Source organism: Hippocampus bargibanti, linkage group LG09 (genome assembly GCF_051943395.1).
Source record: "Hippocampus bargibanti isolate YZ-2025 linkage group LG09, ASM5194339v1, whole genome shotgun sequence".
In the NCBI taxonomy this organism is placed as follows: Eukaryota; Metazoa; Chordata; class Actinopteri; order Syngnathiformes; family Syngnathidae; genus Hippocampus; species Hippocampus bargibanti.
The window spans coordinates 21,383,587-21,402,679 of record NC_142742.1 but is presented as its reverse complement, the minus strand read 5'-3'; the positions used below and the strand labels follow the sequence as shown (position 1 = coordinate 21,402,679).

Below are 19,093 nucleotides of genomic sequence, written 5' to 3'. Positions count from 1 at the left end.
GCCACCTAGGAGCTTCGGACCACTCCACTATCATGTTAATGCGCGCATACAGGCCACTTGTCAAAGTCGTCAAACCAGTCAAAAAGCAGATAAGGGTGTGGCCTGATGGGTCGTCAGAGGCACTCAAAGACTGCTTCTCCAACACTGACTGGAACATGTTCAGACAAGCGGCCACCTACAACCACCACACCGACCTCCAAGAGTACACAGACTCTGTTACCTCCTACATGAGGAAGTGCATGGATGACGTGACTGTCACCAGATCTGTCACCATCCTGGCCAACCAGAAGCCATGGCTGACGGGTGAAGTCCACAGGCTCCTCAGGGCTCGGAACGCTGCCTACAAAGCTGGCGATGAACTGGGCCTGAGGACAGCCAGGGCCAACCTGTCACGTGGCATCAGGATGGCCAAGAGACAGCACTCCAGGAGGATCACCAACCACTTCAAAGACAGCAGAGACACCAGGAACCTGTGGCGTGGGATACAGACCATCACAGACTACAAGCCCACTCCACAGACCTGCAAGAACTCCACCACTCTGCTGAACCAGCTGAACGACTTCTTCGCCCGCTTCGAGGCAGACAACAGCACTCCAGCACAGAAGACCCCACCACCTCCCGGCGAACAGGTGCTGACACTGTCCCAGGACAGCGTGAAGCGATCCCTTAGAGGGACCAACGCACGAAAAGCCCCGGGTCCAGACGGCATTCCTGGCCGTGTTCTGAGAGACTGCGCTGTGGAGCTCACAGATGTCTTCACGGACATCTTCAACACCTCTCTGAGCCAGGCTGTTGTGCCCATGTGCATCAAAGCCACCACCATTACCCCGGTCCCTAAGAAGTCGTCCCCCACCTGCCACAATGACTACCGCCCGGTCGCAATCACTCCCATCCTCATGAAGTGCTTCGAGCGGCTAGTTATGAACCACATCAAGGCTGCCCTCCCGCCCAACCATGACCCCTTCCAATTTGCATATCGGCCCAACCGCTCGACCGATGATGCCATCTCCACTGCTCTCCACACAGCGCTCACCCACCTGGAGACCAGAGACTCCTACCTCAGAATGCTGTTCATCGACTTCAGCCCAGCATTCAACACAATCATCCCCCAACAACTCACCGATAAACTGAGCAAACTGGGGATCAGCACCTCCCTGTGCAACTGGCTGCTGGACTTCCTGACGGGGAGACGACAGGCAGTCAGAGTTGGCGACAACACTTCCAGCACCATCACGCTGAACACAGGGGCCCCCCAGGGGTGTGTGCTGAGTCCCCTCCTCTTCACTCTGCTCACGCACGACTGCTCACCATCATCACCCAGCTCCAACCTCTTCATAAAGTTTGCGGATGACACGACTGTGGTGGGCCTCATCAACAACGACGAGGAGACAGCCTACAGGGACGAGGTCAGCCGCCTGGCCACGTGGTGCAAGGACAACAATCTTCGTCTGAATGTGGAGAAGACGAAGGAGATTGTTGTGGACTACAGGAGAGTGCGCCCCCAGCATGCTCCACTTACCATCGACGGTGCTGCAGTGGAGAGAGGGAGCAGCACCAAGTTCCTGGGAGTGCACATATCCGAAGACATGTCCTGGAGCCACAACACGGCATCAATGGCCAAGAGATCCCACCAGCGCCTGTACTTCCTCCGCAAGCTCAAAAGAGTTGGAGCCCCGACCCCCATGACGACCTCCTTCTACCGCGGTACCATAGAGAGCATCCTGAACAGCTGTATCACCGTGTGGTACGGCGCCTGCACCGTGTCCTGCCGTAAGACTCTGCAGCGCATCGTGATGACAGCTGAGAAGATCATCGGTGTCTCTCTCCCCCCCCTTCAGGACATCTACAACACCCGCCTCACCCGCAGAGCCATCCGGATCGCTGGCGATCCCACACACCCCTCCCACAGCCTCTTCAGCCTGCTGCCATCGGGTAGGAGACTGCGGAGTCTCCGAGCCAAGACCAGCAGGCTCAAGGACAGTTTCTGCCACCAGGCAGTCCGGAGACTCAACTCCCTCCCAGCCCTGCCCAGCCTGCCCCTTCCCCCTGCCACACTCACCGAACTCTGAGTACATGCTACATGCTGTATGATCACCCTGAACTCTATTTTTTGTTCTTTCTCATTTTTTTCTGCAAGACCTCACTTCAACCCTTTCTTGTTGTTTGTTTTTGCATTACTACATTACGTCACTTTATATACGTCACTTCCTCACTTTACATATGTCACTACCTCACTTTACATACGTCACTGCCTCACTTTCCAGACGACACTACCTCACTTTACATACAGAAATTACATGTATTGTCTGTTGTCAATTGTATGTCTTTTTAGCCACGTTATAAGTGCCTTGCATGTCTTGCACGCTGGGTCCGAGAGGACATTAATTTCATCTGCGCTGTATGTCATGCATATTAGCATATTTGACAATAAAGCTGACTTTGACTTTGACTTTGACTTTGGACTAGTTATCCGGGGAGCCGGTCCCTCTGAAGCTGAAGTGTGCTGACGTCCTTATACAAACCAAGTCCCTGTATAATAAAGAAATGGTGCTTTTCAATCAAGTTCAGTTTTTATAGACAATTATACTATATGTTGTTCAATTATCTGGATCCTTGCTTTTTGCATGAGAACTTGGCTGTGCGTGAAAACCCATCCAAATACAGGGATATTATGTGAACTTGAAAGAGGAGGGTCTGAGCTTAGATGTGCAACTTGCTGCCTGTATTCATTTATCATACACTCCCCCAAAACTGTGGCACGGCACACAAATCGATAGAAGTCTTTTTTCCACTCACTTTTGCCCATTATCATGTCGTTTTTCCTTCTCACTGTGAAGTTAATTCGGACAAAAGTCTCGAGCCGGAAGGATATAGATCCAATATATTTACAAGCGCAGCAACCAGTGAGCCCGAACGGGCAGCTCTTTGTGCACATTTATGTTGTATTTTCAGTGAGTCCGGCACATTGGAAATAGCCAGTTTTTGTCTGCAAGTTTTCTGGACGATTGATCATGTCGAATCAACGAGGGAAATCAATCACTCACTTATCATTTGGGCAGTTTTGGCAAATAGGTGCACAAGAAAAGAAACTGAAATGAGAGAGGGCGGATTTACACAGGGTGGCACTCAATTTCCTGTCACACATATATTTCTGAGCAAGTTCTAATGGCATTGTTTATTTGAAATAGCTCTGGAAAGGCCATATTTTTCTGGGTGTGAACATTGCTCGGTCAACACATCTTTGTTTCGTCAGATTTAGCGTATTTGCAGCATTTCTATGAATTTTAAAGAAATGATGAATACAAGATACATTGCAGTTGCTGGATGACGCCTTCGTTCTAATGGATCATTTCATCATTGGAAAAATGATGGATGATGCAAGGCAACACTTAGCAAAATAAATAAAGAAAATAAAAACAAATTTCTGATTTTACAGATATCACAATACTGTGTATTGATTAAGTTATTCAGTAAAGTATGACAAATGTTTGGTGATTTTTCTCCTTGACTATCTATTGGAATGTATCATGTTTGGCCCATGCTTCTAATGTTTTGGTTTGTAAGAATGTGCATGTATATCACATTTTAAAACGTTAAAAAATGTTTTTAGTATACCAAACAATGGGGAAATAGAACATTTTGGTTTCCAATTTAATTGAACTTACATGCAAGGAGACAGCTTCAATATAACCAAAATTACTGCCGCGAAGAAATGTCTGACAATAACTCCTTAAGCAAAGGCATGCTGTATATGTTTGTTTTTCTACTTTCATTCCTTTCATCACTTTGCTGCTGTGAAATGTAAATTTCTCCACTGTGAGACTAATAAAGGCATATCCAATCCAATATCCTCAGATTGATAGTGTATACAGTTATCATCTGCCATGTGCAACCGATAACTCTCTTCCCTAATACACACGCAGACACAAAGGATTTGCTCATGGCAAAGTGTAATTCTACAGTATCAGAAACTAAAAGAGACAGAACAATGTGACTTGTTTTCCACTCACTAATGCAACAATTATATAGTTACTCGTGATAGAATCTTATTTTATGGCTGTGATGAAAATGACTTGAAAGAGTGCAATATTATGTCCAAGTCATGAAGCTCAGTTGTTGGAGTTAACAACAGCAGGTCTTCAATGTATACACAAGAGGCTCCCCACTACAAGACTGCAAGTTTTCAAGTTTCTGCCTTTAAGTTTACCGATGACAATGACGCACACCTGCAACGTTCAGCCAGGTCCCCCTTGGATAGGACTTAATATATTGTTGTCAGAACAAAAGTGCCTTGCAGCCAGTGCACACATGCAATTGCCCAACAGCTCTCGGACCATTATTGCCAGACATCCACTCATCAGGCCATCATCTCCTCCACATGCGCACACACGCGCCCTCTCATAGTTGGAGTGTAAAGCTTACACACACACACACATGCACACACACACGCACGCACACGCACACACACACACACACACACACACACACACACACACACACACACACACACACACGCACTCATGTATTGAGACTCCCACCTATGCTCACGAGCGAGGCAGGGGGTAATGACTACCTCTGTGCTCCAATGAAATGTGCTAATGACGGATGGGAGCTTAGCTGGAGGCCGACAACTCTTCCACAGTAGACACTAGTTGTTAAATAGGTCCTCTCAACATATACACTTTTCAACAAAAAAACATACACATTACCTCTTCTCGCTTGGACTAATTTGTCCATAGCCGAGGTCAGGGCGGTATCAGGGATGTATCATCATCCTTTCAGCTGCTTTACCCCCATTTGCCTAAGTACGTCGTTTCCATCTGTGAGTTCATCTTGCTTTTACTGTTTTTGTTACTGTTCTACATTTGGACGACATTTGAAAGGCAAATGTCTGAAAGTCTGAACGCTGATAGCTGCCAAAAAGAAAAAGAGTTATTGAGACAATGTTAAGAGATTCTCTTTGTTTCTCAGTATTACATTTTAGGTACAAGAAGGTTATTCCGGTTTGAGTGAACGCTGGCGCATGTAGCTGCCGCTACTCACCCACAGGAAAACTGATCCTGTGACTGTAAAGTGACCTTGAGAGTTTTTAAAGGCGCTTACAAATGAAATGTATCATTATTATTATTATTATTATTATTATTATTAGAGAGTGGCTGCCTTTCCAGCAGCTCCTGTGTTTTGCTTTTCTACTTTCATTTCTTTCATAACTTTGCTGCTGTGAAATGTAAATTTCTCCACTGCGAGACTAATAAAGGCAAATCCAATCCAATTATTATTATTATTATTATTATTATTATTATTATTATTATTATTATTATTATTATAAAGCTTGTTGTTGAAAGATTTGTTATTTTAGAAAAATGTATATACCTCTCCAGTGTACAGGCGTAAACACACAGAGCTGCAATCAATTCAGCTGGAGCTACAGAGTCCAGACTGCAAGCTTAGTAAACTGCGGGCATCGACCATTATGACCGACTATAGTCCAAACTACTGCTTTGCTGGCAAGACAGCGTCAGTCAACGACCTGAAGGAAGTGTCACGACGCAACATCTCCCTCGCCAGGTGAATAAAACTACAGTACACATTATATTAATGTTTGCAGCAGTCAGTATTTGATCATATTGGATAGAGCATGCTCAATTTTAGTGATGGAAAAATGAAGCCTCAAGCTGCTTCATAAACCACTTGTATTGTTTTGACTCCTCGAAATGCCATTTTTGGTTGAAGGAATGCTTGTGAAAAGGCATGTCAATGTGTTGTCAGTTCTATGTGATGCCGCGAATGCAGTGTAGAAGAATCCAACAGATGGTTCATGAAGCTGTTCAAAACTACATTATTAACACTTTTCATACACTTTGGTACGGTGTATAGTCTTGTAAAGATTGCCCACCTTGCCCCCTTATAGTTCAAACAAAAAAATGCAGTTTATTTTGGGATGCTCTGGAAAATTCTCATCTCTTCTCAGTTTCCCTTGGACATTTTTGTGTAACTTCTAATTGTCATCACAATTATGTTAATTGGCGTTTGGAGAAATATTTTAAGGCTTTTGTGCTAATGTCTTTTCCCCATAGATAAGTAGAGAATTCTGCCCAAAATAATGCATGTTTGTAAATGTTTGATACAAAAATTTCTCACCAGGGGTCTTGGGCATGGTGCTTTTGGTGAAGTGTATGAGGGGTTGGCAGTGGGAATACCTGGCGAACAGAGTCCGCTTAACGTTGCAATCAAGGTGATCTCTCTCCTTTCCCAAATGCTTCTGTTTTTCTTTAAAAAACACTTTTGATTTTTTTTTAGATTATTGAATACAACCCTTTAATTTAGATTTCATCTTGGCACACTTCCCAATGAGCTGATATGTTTTTGTATGAATACTAGACTCTCCCTGAGGTTTGCTCAGAACAAGATGAACTGGACTTCCTTATGGAGGCTCTAATCATCAGGTACTAGACAAGTCAATTCTCCAAAATATTTACTCAAGCAAAGTCAACATATCCAGGGCTTTCATTCCCTATGTTTTTGCTTCTGCAGTAAATTCAGCCACCAGAACATTGTGCGCTGTGTCGGGGTCAGTCTGCAGGAAATGCCTAGGTTCATCCTGCTGGAGCTGATGACTGGTGGAGACCTCAAGACCTTCCTCAGGGATATGAGACCTCGAGTGGTGAGACATCAAGTAGCTCGTCATTGTTCATGTGGCAAATATAGATGCAATGTGGACAAGTAGTGGGACACTTTGCCTTGACATATTTGGAAATTGCCTGAAGAAAAACAGCTATTCAGAAATCACGTGTGTTGGTCATAATGGCCTGGCTCAGAAACTTTGTTGTAGTCCACCTGAAAGGTGTATATATATATATATATATATATATATATATATATATATATATATATATATATATATATATATATATATATATATATATATATATATATATATATATATATATATATATATATATATATATATATAGTGATATCATGAGAGTCTAGCTCTCCGCGGGACAGGACAAGTAGCGCAATGGGCGACAGATTTGGATACAAACAAAGGTTTTAATAAAGGGTTTCAGGGGAAATTCACAAGCAACAAAGGTTTGAATAGTGTCTCTTCCAATACTTAAATCAAGATAAAGTCTATTCTGAGGTGAAACTGAAGACAGAGTTCTTTTCCATGTGGTTCTAGGCCTCACCCCTCGTGACGTCCTTCTCAGGTAGCCTAGCCACCTTTAGCAAGAGTCCAAATCCAGTGTCTGTCGTATGGTCGCAACTGGCGATGAGTTTCATGCAGCAATCAGTTTCTCTACAGAGCACAGCAATCGAGCTTGTCTTCCCCGGCCTCCACACTCAGAGGCTCTATGCCTTAAGAGCCTTGCTTGCCAATCAAGCACTGATCAGCCACAGGTGTGTGGTTTGAATTGCTGCCTTCCACCAAATGGGGCCAAGACTCTCTCTGGGTGGAGCCATCTTAGGGGGATGTATTTGCCCTCTCGTGACAGCACAATATATATATTAAACCTTATAATAAGCACTATTTTCATAATACACACCCACCACGGCTGGCGGAGTGATATTCGGCAGAAGCACACGACCGAACAGCACCAGAGGTTAAGTTACCAACAGTCCTTATGGAAGGTGACTCTCCTTCCATAAGCCATCAACGACCATCATAACGGTAAATAAAACTTTATTTTACAGCACAGTTTATTTCTTTAATTGCAGTCCTCATGTAATGCGCCTCTTTCCAAAAAGCAATTCCCTTTGACCTTCGACCTCCAACGCCATTCCATCAAGCCATAAATGACCATCACAAATGTAAATAAAGTGACTTTATGATACAATGCAGTGTATTTCTTTCATTACAATACAATAGCACATTTATTATACATAGAATAAGGTATGTTGTGTGTAGTTTTATATATATATATATATATATATATATATATATATATATATATATATATATATACAGTAAAGTCTCGTTATATCGATATCGGATATATCGATAGTCCCGGTTATATCGATACTATTTCGATGCACCCACGGAGAAAATTACATGCAAACAGGGTCGGATATATCGATAGTCCCGGTTATATCGATATTTTTTCGGACTCCCTTGAATATCGATATAACGAGATTTTACTATATATATATATATATATATATATATATATATATATATATATATATATATATATATATATATATATATATATATATTCTCATCTCTATATATATATATATATATATATATATATATATATATATATATATATATATATATATATAGAGAGAGAGAGAGAGAGAGAGAGAGAGAGAGAGAGAGAGAAGCTAAACAACAATCACACTCATTTTCACACGCACAGACTACTTAATGTCTGTTGACACAAAACACAACATTTAATGCAAACATGTGGCACGTCAAAAATGCACTCTTTTATTTGCACTCATGTAAAAAAGTATAATAATGTATGAACTCAATGCACTGGTATGGCTGTTTCTCAGGAGCAGCCATCCAGCCTGACCATGGTTGACCTTCTCAATGTAGCACGAGACATCGCCAAAGGCTGCCAGTATCTGGAGGAGAACCAATTTATCCACAGGTATCTCAATTCCCACATTTTTTAAAGGCAAAACATTTGGCATACAGATGAGTTTCAGAATTTGTATTCTTAAGAGATCCCGCAAATAGGAAAACAATAATGCATACATTGTGAATATGGAATGCAAATGAGGGAAACAATCTTCCAAATTGCATGAACAACACTTGCTCTTCGGTTTAATGTGACGACACCTGTTCAAATGGAACAAAAGGACACATTTTCCCACGGATTCTATCGTTAAACAGACCGCCAACTGGGGGTTCTTTTAAATGGTTTATCTACAAGCCAACGCACAGTCTATTTCTTTTATATCCAGAGGCATTGTATTCAGAAAAAAATGAGTGTAGCCTCAAGATTTTAAAGAGCCTCCCTTTGAACCGCCAAATCATTGTGATGGAAACTCATGTGGAAGGTCAAGTATAAATCAATATAGGGAAAGGTCAAATTTCCTCCTACAATCACATCAAGACAGTTGAAGTCTATCTCCCTTTCAGGTCATGTATTAGCCATTGACAAACAAGGCCTATTAAACCGGATTTGCTCCCATGTGGAGCCGGAAATCCCCATCAATCCACCAAATGACTGCGTCTTCAAACAGAGCTCACTCAACCCATCTTTCTTCATGTATAGAAAAGGCACTAATACTCTCCTTGTGGACACTGACCACTTTTATGAAGGTGTGTTCACTTGGAGGGAAGAGTAAATAATTGAGGTCAGATAGACAAATATCAATGGAGAAGATCCCATCTTTCATTTGAAAAGGCTAGAAATTGGAATGAATCACTTCAGTGGAGTGCTACACTCAAGGCAGTAAAGTGCTGTGTGGTGCAGCCAAAGCTCTTTAAATAGTCAATAGTTTAACAGCAATCACAAAGAGAGTTCTTTGCAATGCTGCTTTAAAATGAGCCTTTGAAACTCGTTCTAATTCACTGTGTGTAAAGTCTCGAGTGAGAGGCCTGTTGACATTGTTTTATTAAGTGGCTGGGCTCCTATTACTGTGCCGCACGCACTCCTGTTCTGTGCCCTTCCCTGAAGGCCTGTCTATGATCGCTCTTGCTGCATTCCAAGGCTTGTCCTTGCCTACCAGCAGAATCAAATCATTAGCATGACTCCTTCCACGCCATTAAGCAAGCACTACAGCACTCGTATTAGTCTGCACCAGGGCATATTTGTGTGTATGTGCCCTCATGCTGCCTGTTATCAGGAGACCTAAGGAAAGAAGCATAACATGCCCATAGGATTGTTAGGTACCAAACGTTGGTACTCATGTGTACTACACTGTAAATTCTTTGGTAAAGACATGCTCGTTAAAATACTGTATTTTATGCACGATAAGGAGCTTTGGAGTGTAAGGCATAGTTCTAATGAATGGCCTATTTAAAAATATTTTCATACATCGGTGCACTGCATTATAAGGCACAAAGAAGAAAAGCTACAAAAGGGGCTGCTGCGGCATTATGCATCCACCGGATGGCGCTATGCTAATGGATTTACAATACAATACAGCCTTCAAATATAGGACTTTACAGAACATTTAAAATACTATGTCCAAGAAATCAGAAATCGGATTCAAATGTAGCTCCCTCTGGATGTACCAAAAAGATAAAAAGTCCATAAAATACTAGGTTTATTCCTTGGCCAATCATGGGAACTGGTCAGGAACACAGACGTGTAATATGTAAATACAAACAGTTACACCAAAAAAAAAAAAAAACTGAGAATGAAAGACCAAAGTTCTGAAGACTTTCAACAAAAAGGCACAAAAAAACTCAGGGGCTCACGTCTATGAAGGGCTAAATATCCGTAAAAGTCTTGCTTCTTCCGTTGTTTCTTCGGTGAGTACCTCTGCTTTTGATTATCTTCACTTCATAATGGCTGCCCCGGGCTCAGAAAGCTGTTGTGTGATTGTGCATTGATTAATCCATCCATCTATTCATTTTCCAGACTGTTTTTTCCTCATTAGGGTCGCGGGGGGTGATGAACCTATCCCAGTCGTATTTGTCACTACACCCTGAATTGGTTGCCAGCCAATCGCAGGGCACAAAGAGATAAAAAAACAATCACTCGCACATTCACACGTAGGGACAATTTAGAGCAGGGGTATCAAAGTCATTTTTTGGCACGGGCCACATTGTAGTTATGGTTTCCTCTCGAGGGCCGTTATGAATTTGGGGAACCCATTAGAATGTTTAAATCCCTTCAAATATTACATATAGAGCACACAGCAAATTAATGAATAACTCGTTTTCAAATCTGAAGTCAAGAATAATGACTTTTATTGTGGTTGACATCCAAAAATATGAAATTTTGGCTCAGATTTTAGCAATCATCATGGAATTTAACAAGTTTGATTTGCTTTCGCGGGCCGAAAAAAATGATGTGGCGGGCCGGATTTGGCCCGCGGGCCTTGACTTTGACACCTGTGATTTAGATTGTTTTATATTGTTTTCTACTTCTTTCTTACCTTTCATCTTCCTTTCATAACTTTGCTGCTGTGAAATGTACATTTCCCCACTGCGAGCCTAATAAAGGTAGATCTGATTCAAAAAGCCTGCCATGCATGTTTTTGACGGACCCATAGAAAACTCATGCGGGCCCAAGCAGAATATGCAAACACCGCGTGGGTCTTGAACTCATGATCTCTGCACTGTGAAGCCGGCGTGTTAACCACTCGACTACTGGGCCGCGCCTTGGTGAAACCACGTCAATTATTGTCGAGCAAAACTTTTAGGTTACAATTGGGTCCTGCTAATAATAACCAATAGTTGGCATTGGAACACCAACGGGGAAACAACTCAATCAGGAATATAAGGCGCTTCGGAATATAGGATGTGCTTTTGACTTTTGAGAACATTGAATGATTTTAATTGCGCCTTGCAGTGCGGAAAATACAGTACAATGATACCGCAGCTTAAGAAACGTAATTGGTTCCCAGAAAGTGTGTGTAAGGCTAAAACTGTGTCATACACACATTAATTTCCCATAGGTAACCATTAAAAATGAAATAATCAGTTTCCAGGTCCCCATAAAACACAATTTTCTACCAAATAAGCCTTAAAACTACACAAAATACACCTTATTTTATATAATAAATGTGATATTGTATTGTAATTAAAGAAATAAACTGTACTGTATAATAAATTCATTGACTTTGATGGTCATTGATGTAGTTCACTCTTGAGTGATGTTACCGTGCTTACTCGGCGATAATACCCTCACACACTGTCCCCTACTGGCTGCTTTTCATTAATCCAAATCAACAGAAGTTTTTCAACCTCTTCTATTGCCTGAGACCGTTGCTTAGACAACACAGAAATACCCTTGGCCACATGTAGCAATGGTGGACTTAGCATACTGGTACTGGGACGCTAAGTCACACAAACGCACACCTCGTTCATGTTTTTCGATGATTTCCTTCTTCTGCTCGACCGTCATTTTCTTTTGGTTCCTCTTCGGCTTAACACTAGCCTGTGGTGGGGTCTTTTTCTGTCCCAAAAAAGAAAAAGTACCCACTCCATAACAAACCACGTCTGTGCTGAGTGCACTCAAAGAAAGTGGGTGTGGAAAAGTAATCCGGCAGCCACGGTGGCGCTGTTCGGCCGTGTGGTTTAGTGTTCTTCCGCCAAAAACTAGTCCACCAGCCATTGCGGCGCTCCGTGTGTTTCCTCAAAAACTAGTTTATATGCCAATATTATATTCACGCAAATTTAATGTTCGTAAGGTGAAAAGTTTGTTAGCTAAAGTGTTTGTAAGCAGAGGTATTACTGTACTTCAATTGGACATTTCATCCCAGCTCACTAAACCAGAAGCCTCGTTGAGATAATGTAAGTAAGCAGACGCCGGGATATGTTGATTTTATTCCTTCCAGAATTATTCAATAGACATTTTTTTAATCATTTTCCGTCTCTCCGGGCACAATGAGGGGATGCAACACTGCGGACCATGTCATAAAAAAAGACCCTCTGTTCCACTCCATCTGCTATTACTATATCCCCATTGTGTCATTTTGCATCTACATTCATCTGAAGTACGCACATGCTGTGATCGGTCATCTTGCTTCCAGTCGTGTGTTTTGCAGCTCTGCCCCGGTCTCATGATTCCGTTAGAGCAGTGTGTCACATGCTGTTATTTTCATGTTCAATTCTGGCAATGTATTTGCTCTGGCGCCCGTTTGTCTCGCCTGATGAAGAGATGTATGCATTCTGCTCTTCCACGTCTCTTCTGAAGAAAGTCGTGCGACTCATGATTCAGTACAGTGTATTTTCCTGCAAACACAAGAGTGAGGAACGATGTGTGCACTGAAATAGTCTTACTCAAAAAACAACAAAACCAGCCATGTGAAAAGAACACTTTTATGTTTTTTTCTCATCTTCGTCACCGTTAGTATATGCTGCACTTGAATCTTTTCTCAAGATGCAAGTGTGCCAAACCATAAAAAGCACTGCCTATGAGTTTTAGCAGCAATGCTGATGGCAACGTGTTAGTTACACTCAGCTTCTGATTCAATGTGAGTGCATGTGCTTCTGTTTCAAATGTGAAAGGCGGGCAAATATATGAACTACTCTGATAAACTTCTTGCAAAGAGGAGACCTCAAGGAAGATGGATAACAAATAGTGTACATTTTGTACTCTGTGTTTTTTTATTTATTTAGGGATATTGCGGCTCGTAATTGCCTGTTGACGTGTAAAGGACCTGGTCGCGTGGCCAAGATTGGTGATTTTGGAATGGCTCGAGATATTTACAGGTAAGAATTTTCCATGACACAATCTGATTATATTCTGCAGATGAATTCATAAACATTGTTGCGGAAAAAAAAGCTTTTTTGTTTCACTTTAGTTGTATACTTGGAGAAACTTTTACTTTCACTGCGCATACTACACATAGCCTTTCCAGTACAACATCAAACTAGGTTGGTGAGTCCTGAAAGGCCTTTGGATGTTTGATAAAACTGCCTATCAATTATATCCTGTTAACAGCAATCTGCTAAAATGCACTGTGACGTGGGGTGCCACAGTGGTCCATTTCTCGACTCCCTTGGGCTAATACGATACTCTAACTTCAGGTCGCTTTTAATACTGTTTCCGGGGTCGCAAGGCTACAAAGACAGTATGTCCCCAAGTTCTAAAAGTCAAATGTTCCAGAACCAAAAGAAGAATTTATTATGGAATATTTCACATGCTTTCTAATGAGATTCAAAGTGCTATCGTGACAACCATGCCATTCAATTACGTAGTTACGGCCGTAGTTATCTGTATTATGGTATGATCATTGAGCTCATGTGTACAGTTGCTTTTGTTCTTTTGCCAAAAATTTAAAAAGAATCAAAAAGCGGGAATGACACTGTTTTGACAGAGGTTTAGACAGCAACCACAATAGAAGCCACTGTCAATCAATCAATCTGACAGTAAATTAGTTTGGCTGAGAAGGAGCTTTGGAACAAGTCTTGCGTTGGTTTTCATGATTGCACATTCTGCATGTACCCTAAATTTGTGACCACTCAAATACAGAGTTTATTTTAGAAATAGTTGCACTGTCCCTGAGGCTCATTAAGTTCTGTAAATGTGTTGAACTTGACTTCAAAGGGGCGATCTAGTCCGGCTTCTAATCACAGCAACTATCCAGGACCCAATGAGCATCTTGTGATTCTCATCTCAAACATTTTAACACAACCAGTGCAGTTCCACATGATGCCACGAGTGCCCAATTCAGCAGGGAAATCATCCTCGCCTTTCATCTGAGAGAGACTTGAGGAGGGGAAATGTGTCACAACATGCAGCTATATCATTGCTGCATTTTGTGGAAAAAAGCCATATGTGAGGATGGGTAAGGGTCCAAAGTCACATCCGGTTAAGGCGGTTGCTCAATTGCCACCAGGGTGCCACATTAGGAGAGTTTGATTTAATTGCTGATGTCAGTTTTTGAGGTGCTTCACCAAGATTTTGCTTTTATAGTGCCGCCTCCAGCAGTTGTGCTCTGACTGGGCTCATCTCTGCTTTTATGTGCAAAAAGAATGAGAGGGTACCTCACGCTCAGTGGCACTTCGCTGTCTGCGAACTCTCTTTGTCGTTTCCTAGTGTGGTCCTTATCTGTGCGACAAGGGACATGCAAGTCCTTTTAAGGCCATCACAGTGAGTAGGGATGGAGTTTAATGTCATATTGTTATATTCCAAGTGGGGAGCCACTGGCGCACATGCGTGCTGGTATTTTTCACTCAAACAGACTTGCATGCATGTAAGCATACAAGTGAATTAAGAAAAAAGTACAGCTTGTAAGGGCTCAGAGGTAAAGACAGTAATAAGAGCATTTCAGTGTCAAATGCACATGCCCTCCCCATGTTGCATGGCTTTTCACCGGATATTTAAACATTCTCACATATCATCTCATCTCATTTTCCGTACCGCTTATTCCTCATTAGGGTCGCGGAGGTTGCTGGAGCCTATCTCAGCTGTCTTCGGGCACAACAGTCACTCTCACACTCACACCTAGGGACAATTTGGAGTGGTCAATCTGCCTGCCATGCATGTTTTTCACATATCACCCATGCACCCAAATCATAATCCTTGAGAGTTTTGAAAGCCGCTTAGAAATTACATGTATTATTATTATTATTATTATTATTATTATTATTATTATTATTATTATTATTATTATTATTATTATTATTTTTATTATTATTATTATTTTTATTATTATTATCATTGTTGTTGGTATTATTATTATTATTATTTTTTTTTTTTTAGGTTTATTATTATTAGTATTATGGTTATTATTATTATTATAATGTAATAATAATAATAATATTGTAATAATAATAATAATAATAATAATCTTTTTTTATAATATTATTGTATATTATATATATATATATATATATATATATATATATATATATATATATATATTAAGACTAATGATATTGTTATGATGATGATGATTATTATTATTATTATTATTATTATTATTATTTACAATAATACAACAATACGATGTACTGTGGATATTATACCCACTGAGAGCCAAACAAAGAAGTCATTTACCTGCTGAATGTGATTTTTGTTCCTCAGCCTCAGTGCAGGATCGGGCGGGTCAAAGCGATAGACGGCACCTTTATCTGTCATCTGTGAGACGTGAATAATGTTTGTTTTTGTTGAAAGCTATTCTTCGATTTATCGATCAAACTATTGGCAGTCGAATCGCTCAATAAATCATGACGCCAGGTGTCTCACATTGGTGGCTGTGTCAAATGACTTTACTGTCATATCACAAGAGCACAGAATCTTTAGATTTACAATTACACTTGAGAGTCGAATTAACTGATCCCCTGCTGAAGGATCGAACTATCGTTCCCATCACGATTCCCACTGAATCAAGATACTAGAATTGTCCTGAAGCTGACACCTCGTGACTTAGATGTTGATGTGGGTTCATTCTTCATGGAGGAAACCAAGGTCGGGAACCGCGTGATCAGTCATGGCTGTCACTCAGAAAGCGCCTTGAGCAAGCAGGTCCGCATAAATTAGGCTTTGACCTCCAATATTGTTCACAATTAGAACAGCAATGCAATATTAAAAATGGCTAAAACCCAGCTTGACACGGAAAAGCTAAATCGTTTAAAAATATATGCCTTTTTCCCTTGATAGGTTAGCACTTTTCATGTGATTCCCTTTACTGATATATTTACATAATGCAAAAATGCATTTGGATCACAGCACTGACAGCTCAGAATTAATTATGCATCTCAGGTTTCTTTTATCCTTCTGTTTGAGGTTGTCGCTATGGTAACAGTCAAAGCAAGTAATTCTGGGTTTTCCCTTTTATTTTGATTTATGGCTGCATAACTGCATGTGTGTGTGTGTGTGTGTGTGTGCGTGCGTATGCGTGTGTGTGTGTGTGCGTGTATGTATGTGTGTGTGTGTGTGTGTGCTTGCGTGTGCATGTGTGTGTGCATGTGCGTGTGTGTGTGTGTGTGTGTGTGTGTGTGTGTGTGTGTGTGTGTCTGTGCGAGTGCATGTGCGTGTGCGTGTTCGTGTCTGTGCATGTGTGTAGAGCAAGTTATTACAGGAAAGGTGGTCGCACCATGCTCCCAGTAAAGTGGATGCCACCCGAAGCCTTCATGGAAGGCATCTTCACATCAAAAACTGATACTTGGTGAGCAACTCATTCTCTTTGCCCAATAAATAGTCACAAGGCTAAGCCCACCATCACTTTGACACCATGTTTCGGGTTTTTTTTGCATTCGCACGTGCGTTGTCGATGTCTGTGATCGCTGCAGTCCTCTGGCATCCCCAATTCTGATTGTTTTTTAAGTTTTCATCTTAGGTCTTCTAAATCTCCTCGTATCATTTATAGTGGTAGCTTTGATGATGCTTATGATATGACGTGATTGTTCTTCTCAGCCTGTTTTTTTCCCCTGTATGATCACCAGGTCATTTGGTGTTCTTCTGTGGGAGATCTTGTCACTGGGGTACATGCCTTACCCGAGTCGCAGTAACCAAGAAGTGTTGGACTTTGTAACCAACGGTGGAAGAATGGACCCGCCCAAAAACTGCCCTGGGCCTGTGTACGTAAATCTGAACACATCAATGCAAAGGAGTGAAAAGTGCTGTTCCAATAGTGAGGGGAAGGTGCAGGGCTAACAGGAGTACTCATCATGAAGAAATGTGAAAATATTTTTGAAATGTCAAAAACAAAAAATGGCCATGACCTATCATCTGTTAAGTAACGCAATTTTAGAGCTTCTACATAATCTTAAAACCTGGACTTGGTCATGTTATTTCACTCACAGTTAATCGCAATTCTACATTGTTCATTTGGTGCTGGTCTCTCCCAGAAGTTTTTGAGGCATTGAAGTTTTAAATGGCATTTTTATTCAGTATAACCTTGGTATGTTTTTTTTATTTATTGGGCAAATATAATAATAATAATAATAATAATAATTATTATTATTATTATTATTATTATTATTATTATTATTATTATTATTATTATTATTGTGTGTGTAATAATAATATAATAATAATAATTATTATTATTGTAGTATTTGTAATATTCATATATCCATCCATTTTCGAATTTGCTCTATCCCCACGAGGGTGCGTGCCAGAGCCTATGCCAGCTGACTTAGAGCAGTAAGCGGGGGACACCCTGAACCTGTTACCAGCTAATCACAGGAAACCTAGAGAAAAACAGCCATCAGTGCTCACACACCCATGGACAATGTCGAGCAGGGGTGGGCACTCCTAGTCCTGGAGGGCCACCCTCCTGCATGTTTTCCAAGTCTCCTTGTTGCAACACACCTGATTCAAATGAGCAGGTTCAATGTCAGGCTTCCGCAGAGCTTGGTGATTATCTGATTATTTAAATCAGGTGTATTGTAACAGGGAGACTTGGAAAACATGCAGGAGGGTGGCCCTGCAAGAATAGGAGTGCCCACCCCTGCTCTACATTGTCCATGGGTGTGAGGGTGAGCACGAATGGCTGTTTGTCTCTCTGTTTCCTGTGATTAGCTGGTAACAGGTTCAGGGTGTCCCCCGCTTACTGCTGATGAGTGCCCTGATGTAGAGTGTTCTATTAACCTACCATGAATGTTTTTGGAATGTGGGATGAAATCGGAGAAAATCCACACACACAAAGCACAAAGACGACATACACACATCATAGAGGAAGGCCAGAGCCGCAATCGGACCAGGAACTCATGCTCTGTGAGGCCAATGTGCTAACCAATCTCCTGTTTAAATGTTTGTTATAATGTAGTGTAATAAATATGAACATATTTCTCTACATTTCTCTAACATGACAAACGTTTGTGTTTGGTAATCATAATTACAGCATTGATTAGAAAAATTAACTGAATTTTGTGTTTGGGAGCCTTTGACTGAGTGAGTTGCTTGTTCTGTAGCCACAAAGGGACATAAGTCTTCTTGTGCCGGTCCCAAGCCCGGATAAATACAGAGGGTTGTGTCAGGAAGGGCATCCGACGTAAAAGCTTGGCCAAAACAAACATGCGGATCAAACCTCTAAAGATGGAGAACACTGATCCTTGCTGTGGTGACCCCTTGAAGGGAAAAGCCGAATGGAAAAGAAGAACTGAATTTTGTTGATGGACACACACTTGACTAATAAGCCCGACACACAATGCTAAGTAACAAGCGCTGTCTTTTTTTGTCTATAAAAGACAAAAATGGTACACAGTACAACCAGGTTTACGTTTCAGCCAAAGAAACCACAGGCACTTTTCATGTACATTATCTATTTATACTATATGTTGGTTGGTCGGTCCATACATCCGTCCAATTTGACTATGCTATGACTGCCATTTAAATTAAAGTGAACATGCGGCTTTTGATGCATGATGTAGAATACTTTTCAATGAGAATTCAAGTCCCACAGCCCTTTACTTTTGACTGCGCCTTGTTTGTTTTTTTTTTCCCCCCGTTTGTTTTGTTTTCTTTTGCCTTCGTTAGTCCATGTTCTCTCTCAGGAGTGGTTTTTG

The 19,093-nt window shown here is 41.2% G+C and overlaps 1 protein-coding gene across 1 annotated transcript in view; it reads left to right on the top strand.

Moving 5' to 3' along the window:
* Positions 1-19,093, top strand: part of alk (ALK receptor tyrosine kinase) — a 498,990-nt gene that overhangs the window by 466,999 nt on the left and 12,898 nt on the right. Inside the window, exons 20-27 of the mRNA XM_089004720.1 lie at positions 5,382-5,568; positions 6,145-6,235; positions 6,382-6,446; positions 6,535-6,664; positions 8,503-8,600; positions 13,253-13,345; positions 16,648-16,749; positions 17,027-17,161. Of these exons, the coding sequence (XP_088860846.1) occupies positions 5,382-5,568; positions 6,145-6,235; positions 6,382-6,446; positions 6,535-6,664; positions 8,503-8,600; positions 13,253-13,345; positions 16,648-16,749; positions 17,027-17,161 (901 nt within the window). The remainder of the gene's footprint in view (positions 1-5,381; positions 5,569-6,144; positions 6,236-6,381; positions 6,447-6,534; positions 6,665-8,502; positions 8,601-13,252; positions 13,346-16,647; positions 16,750-17,026; positions 17,162-19,093) is intronic.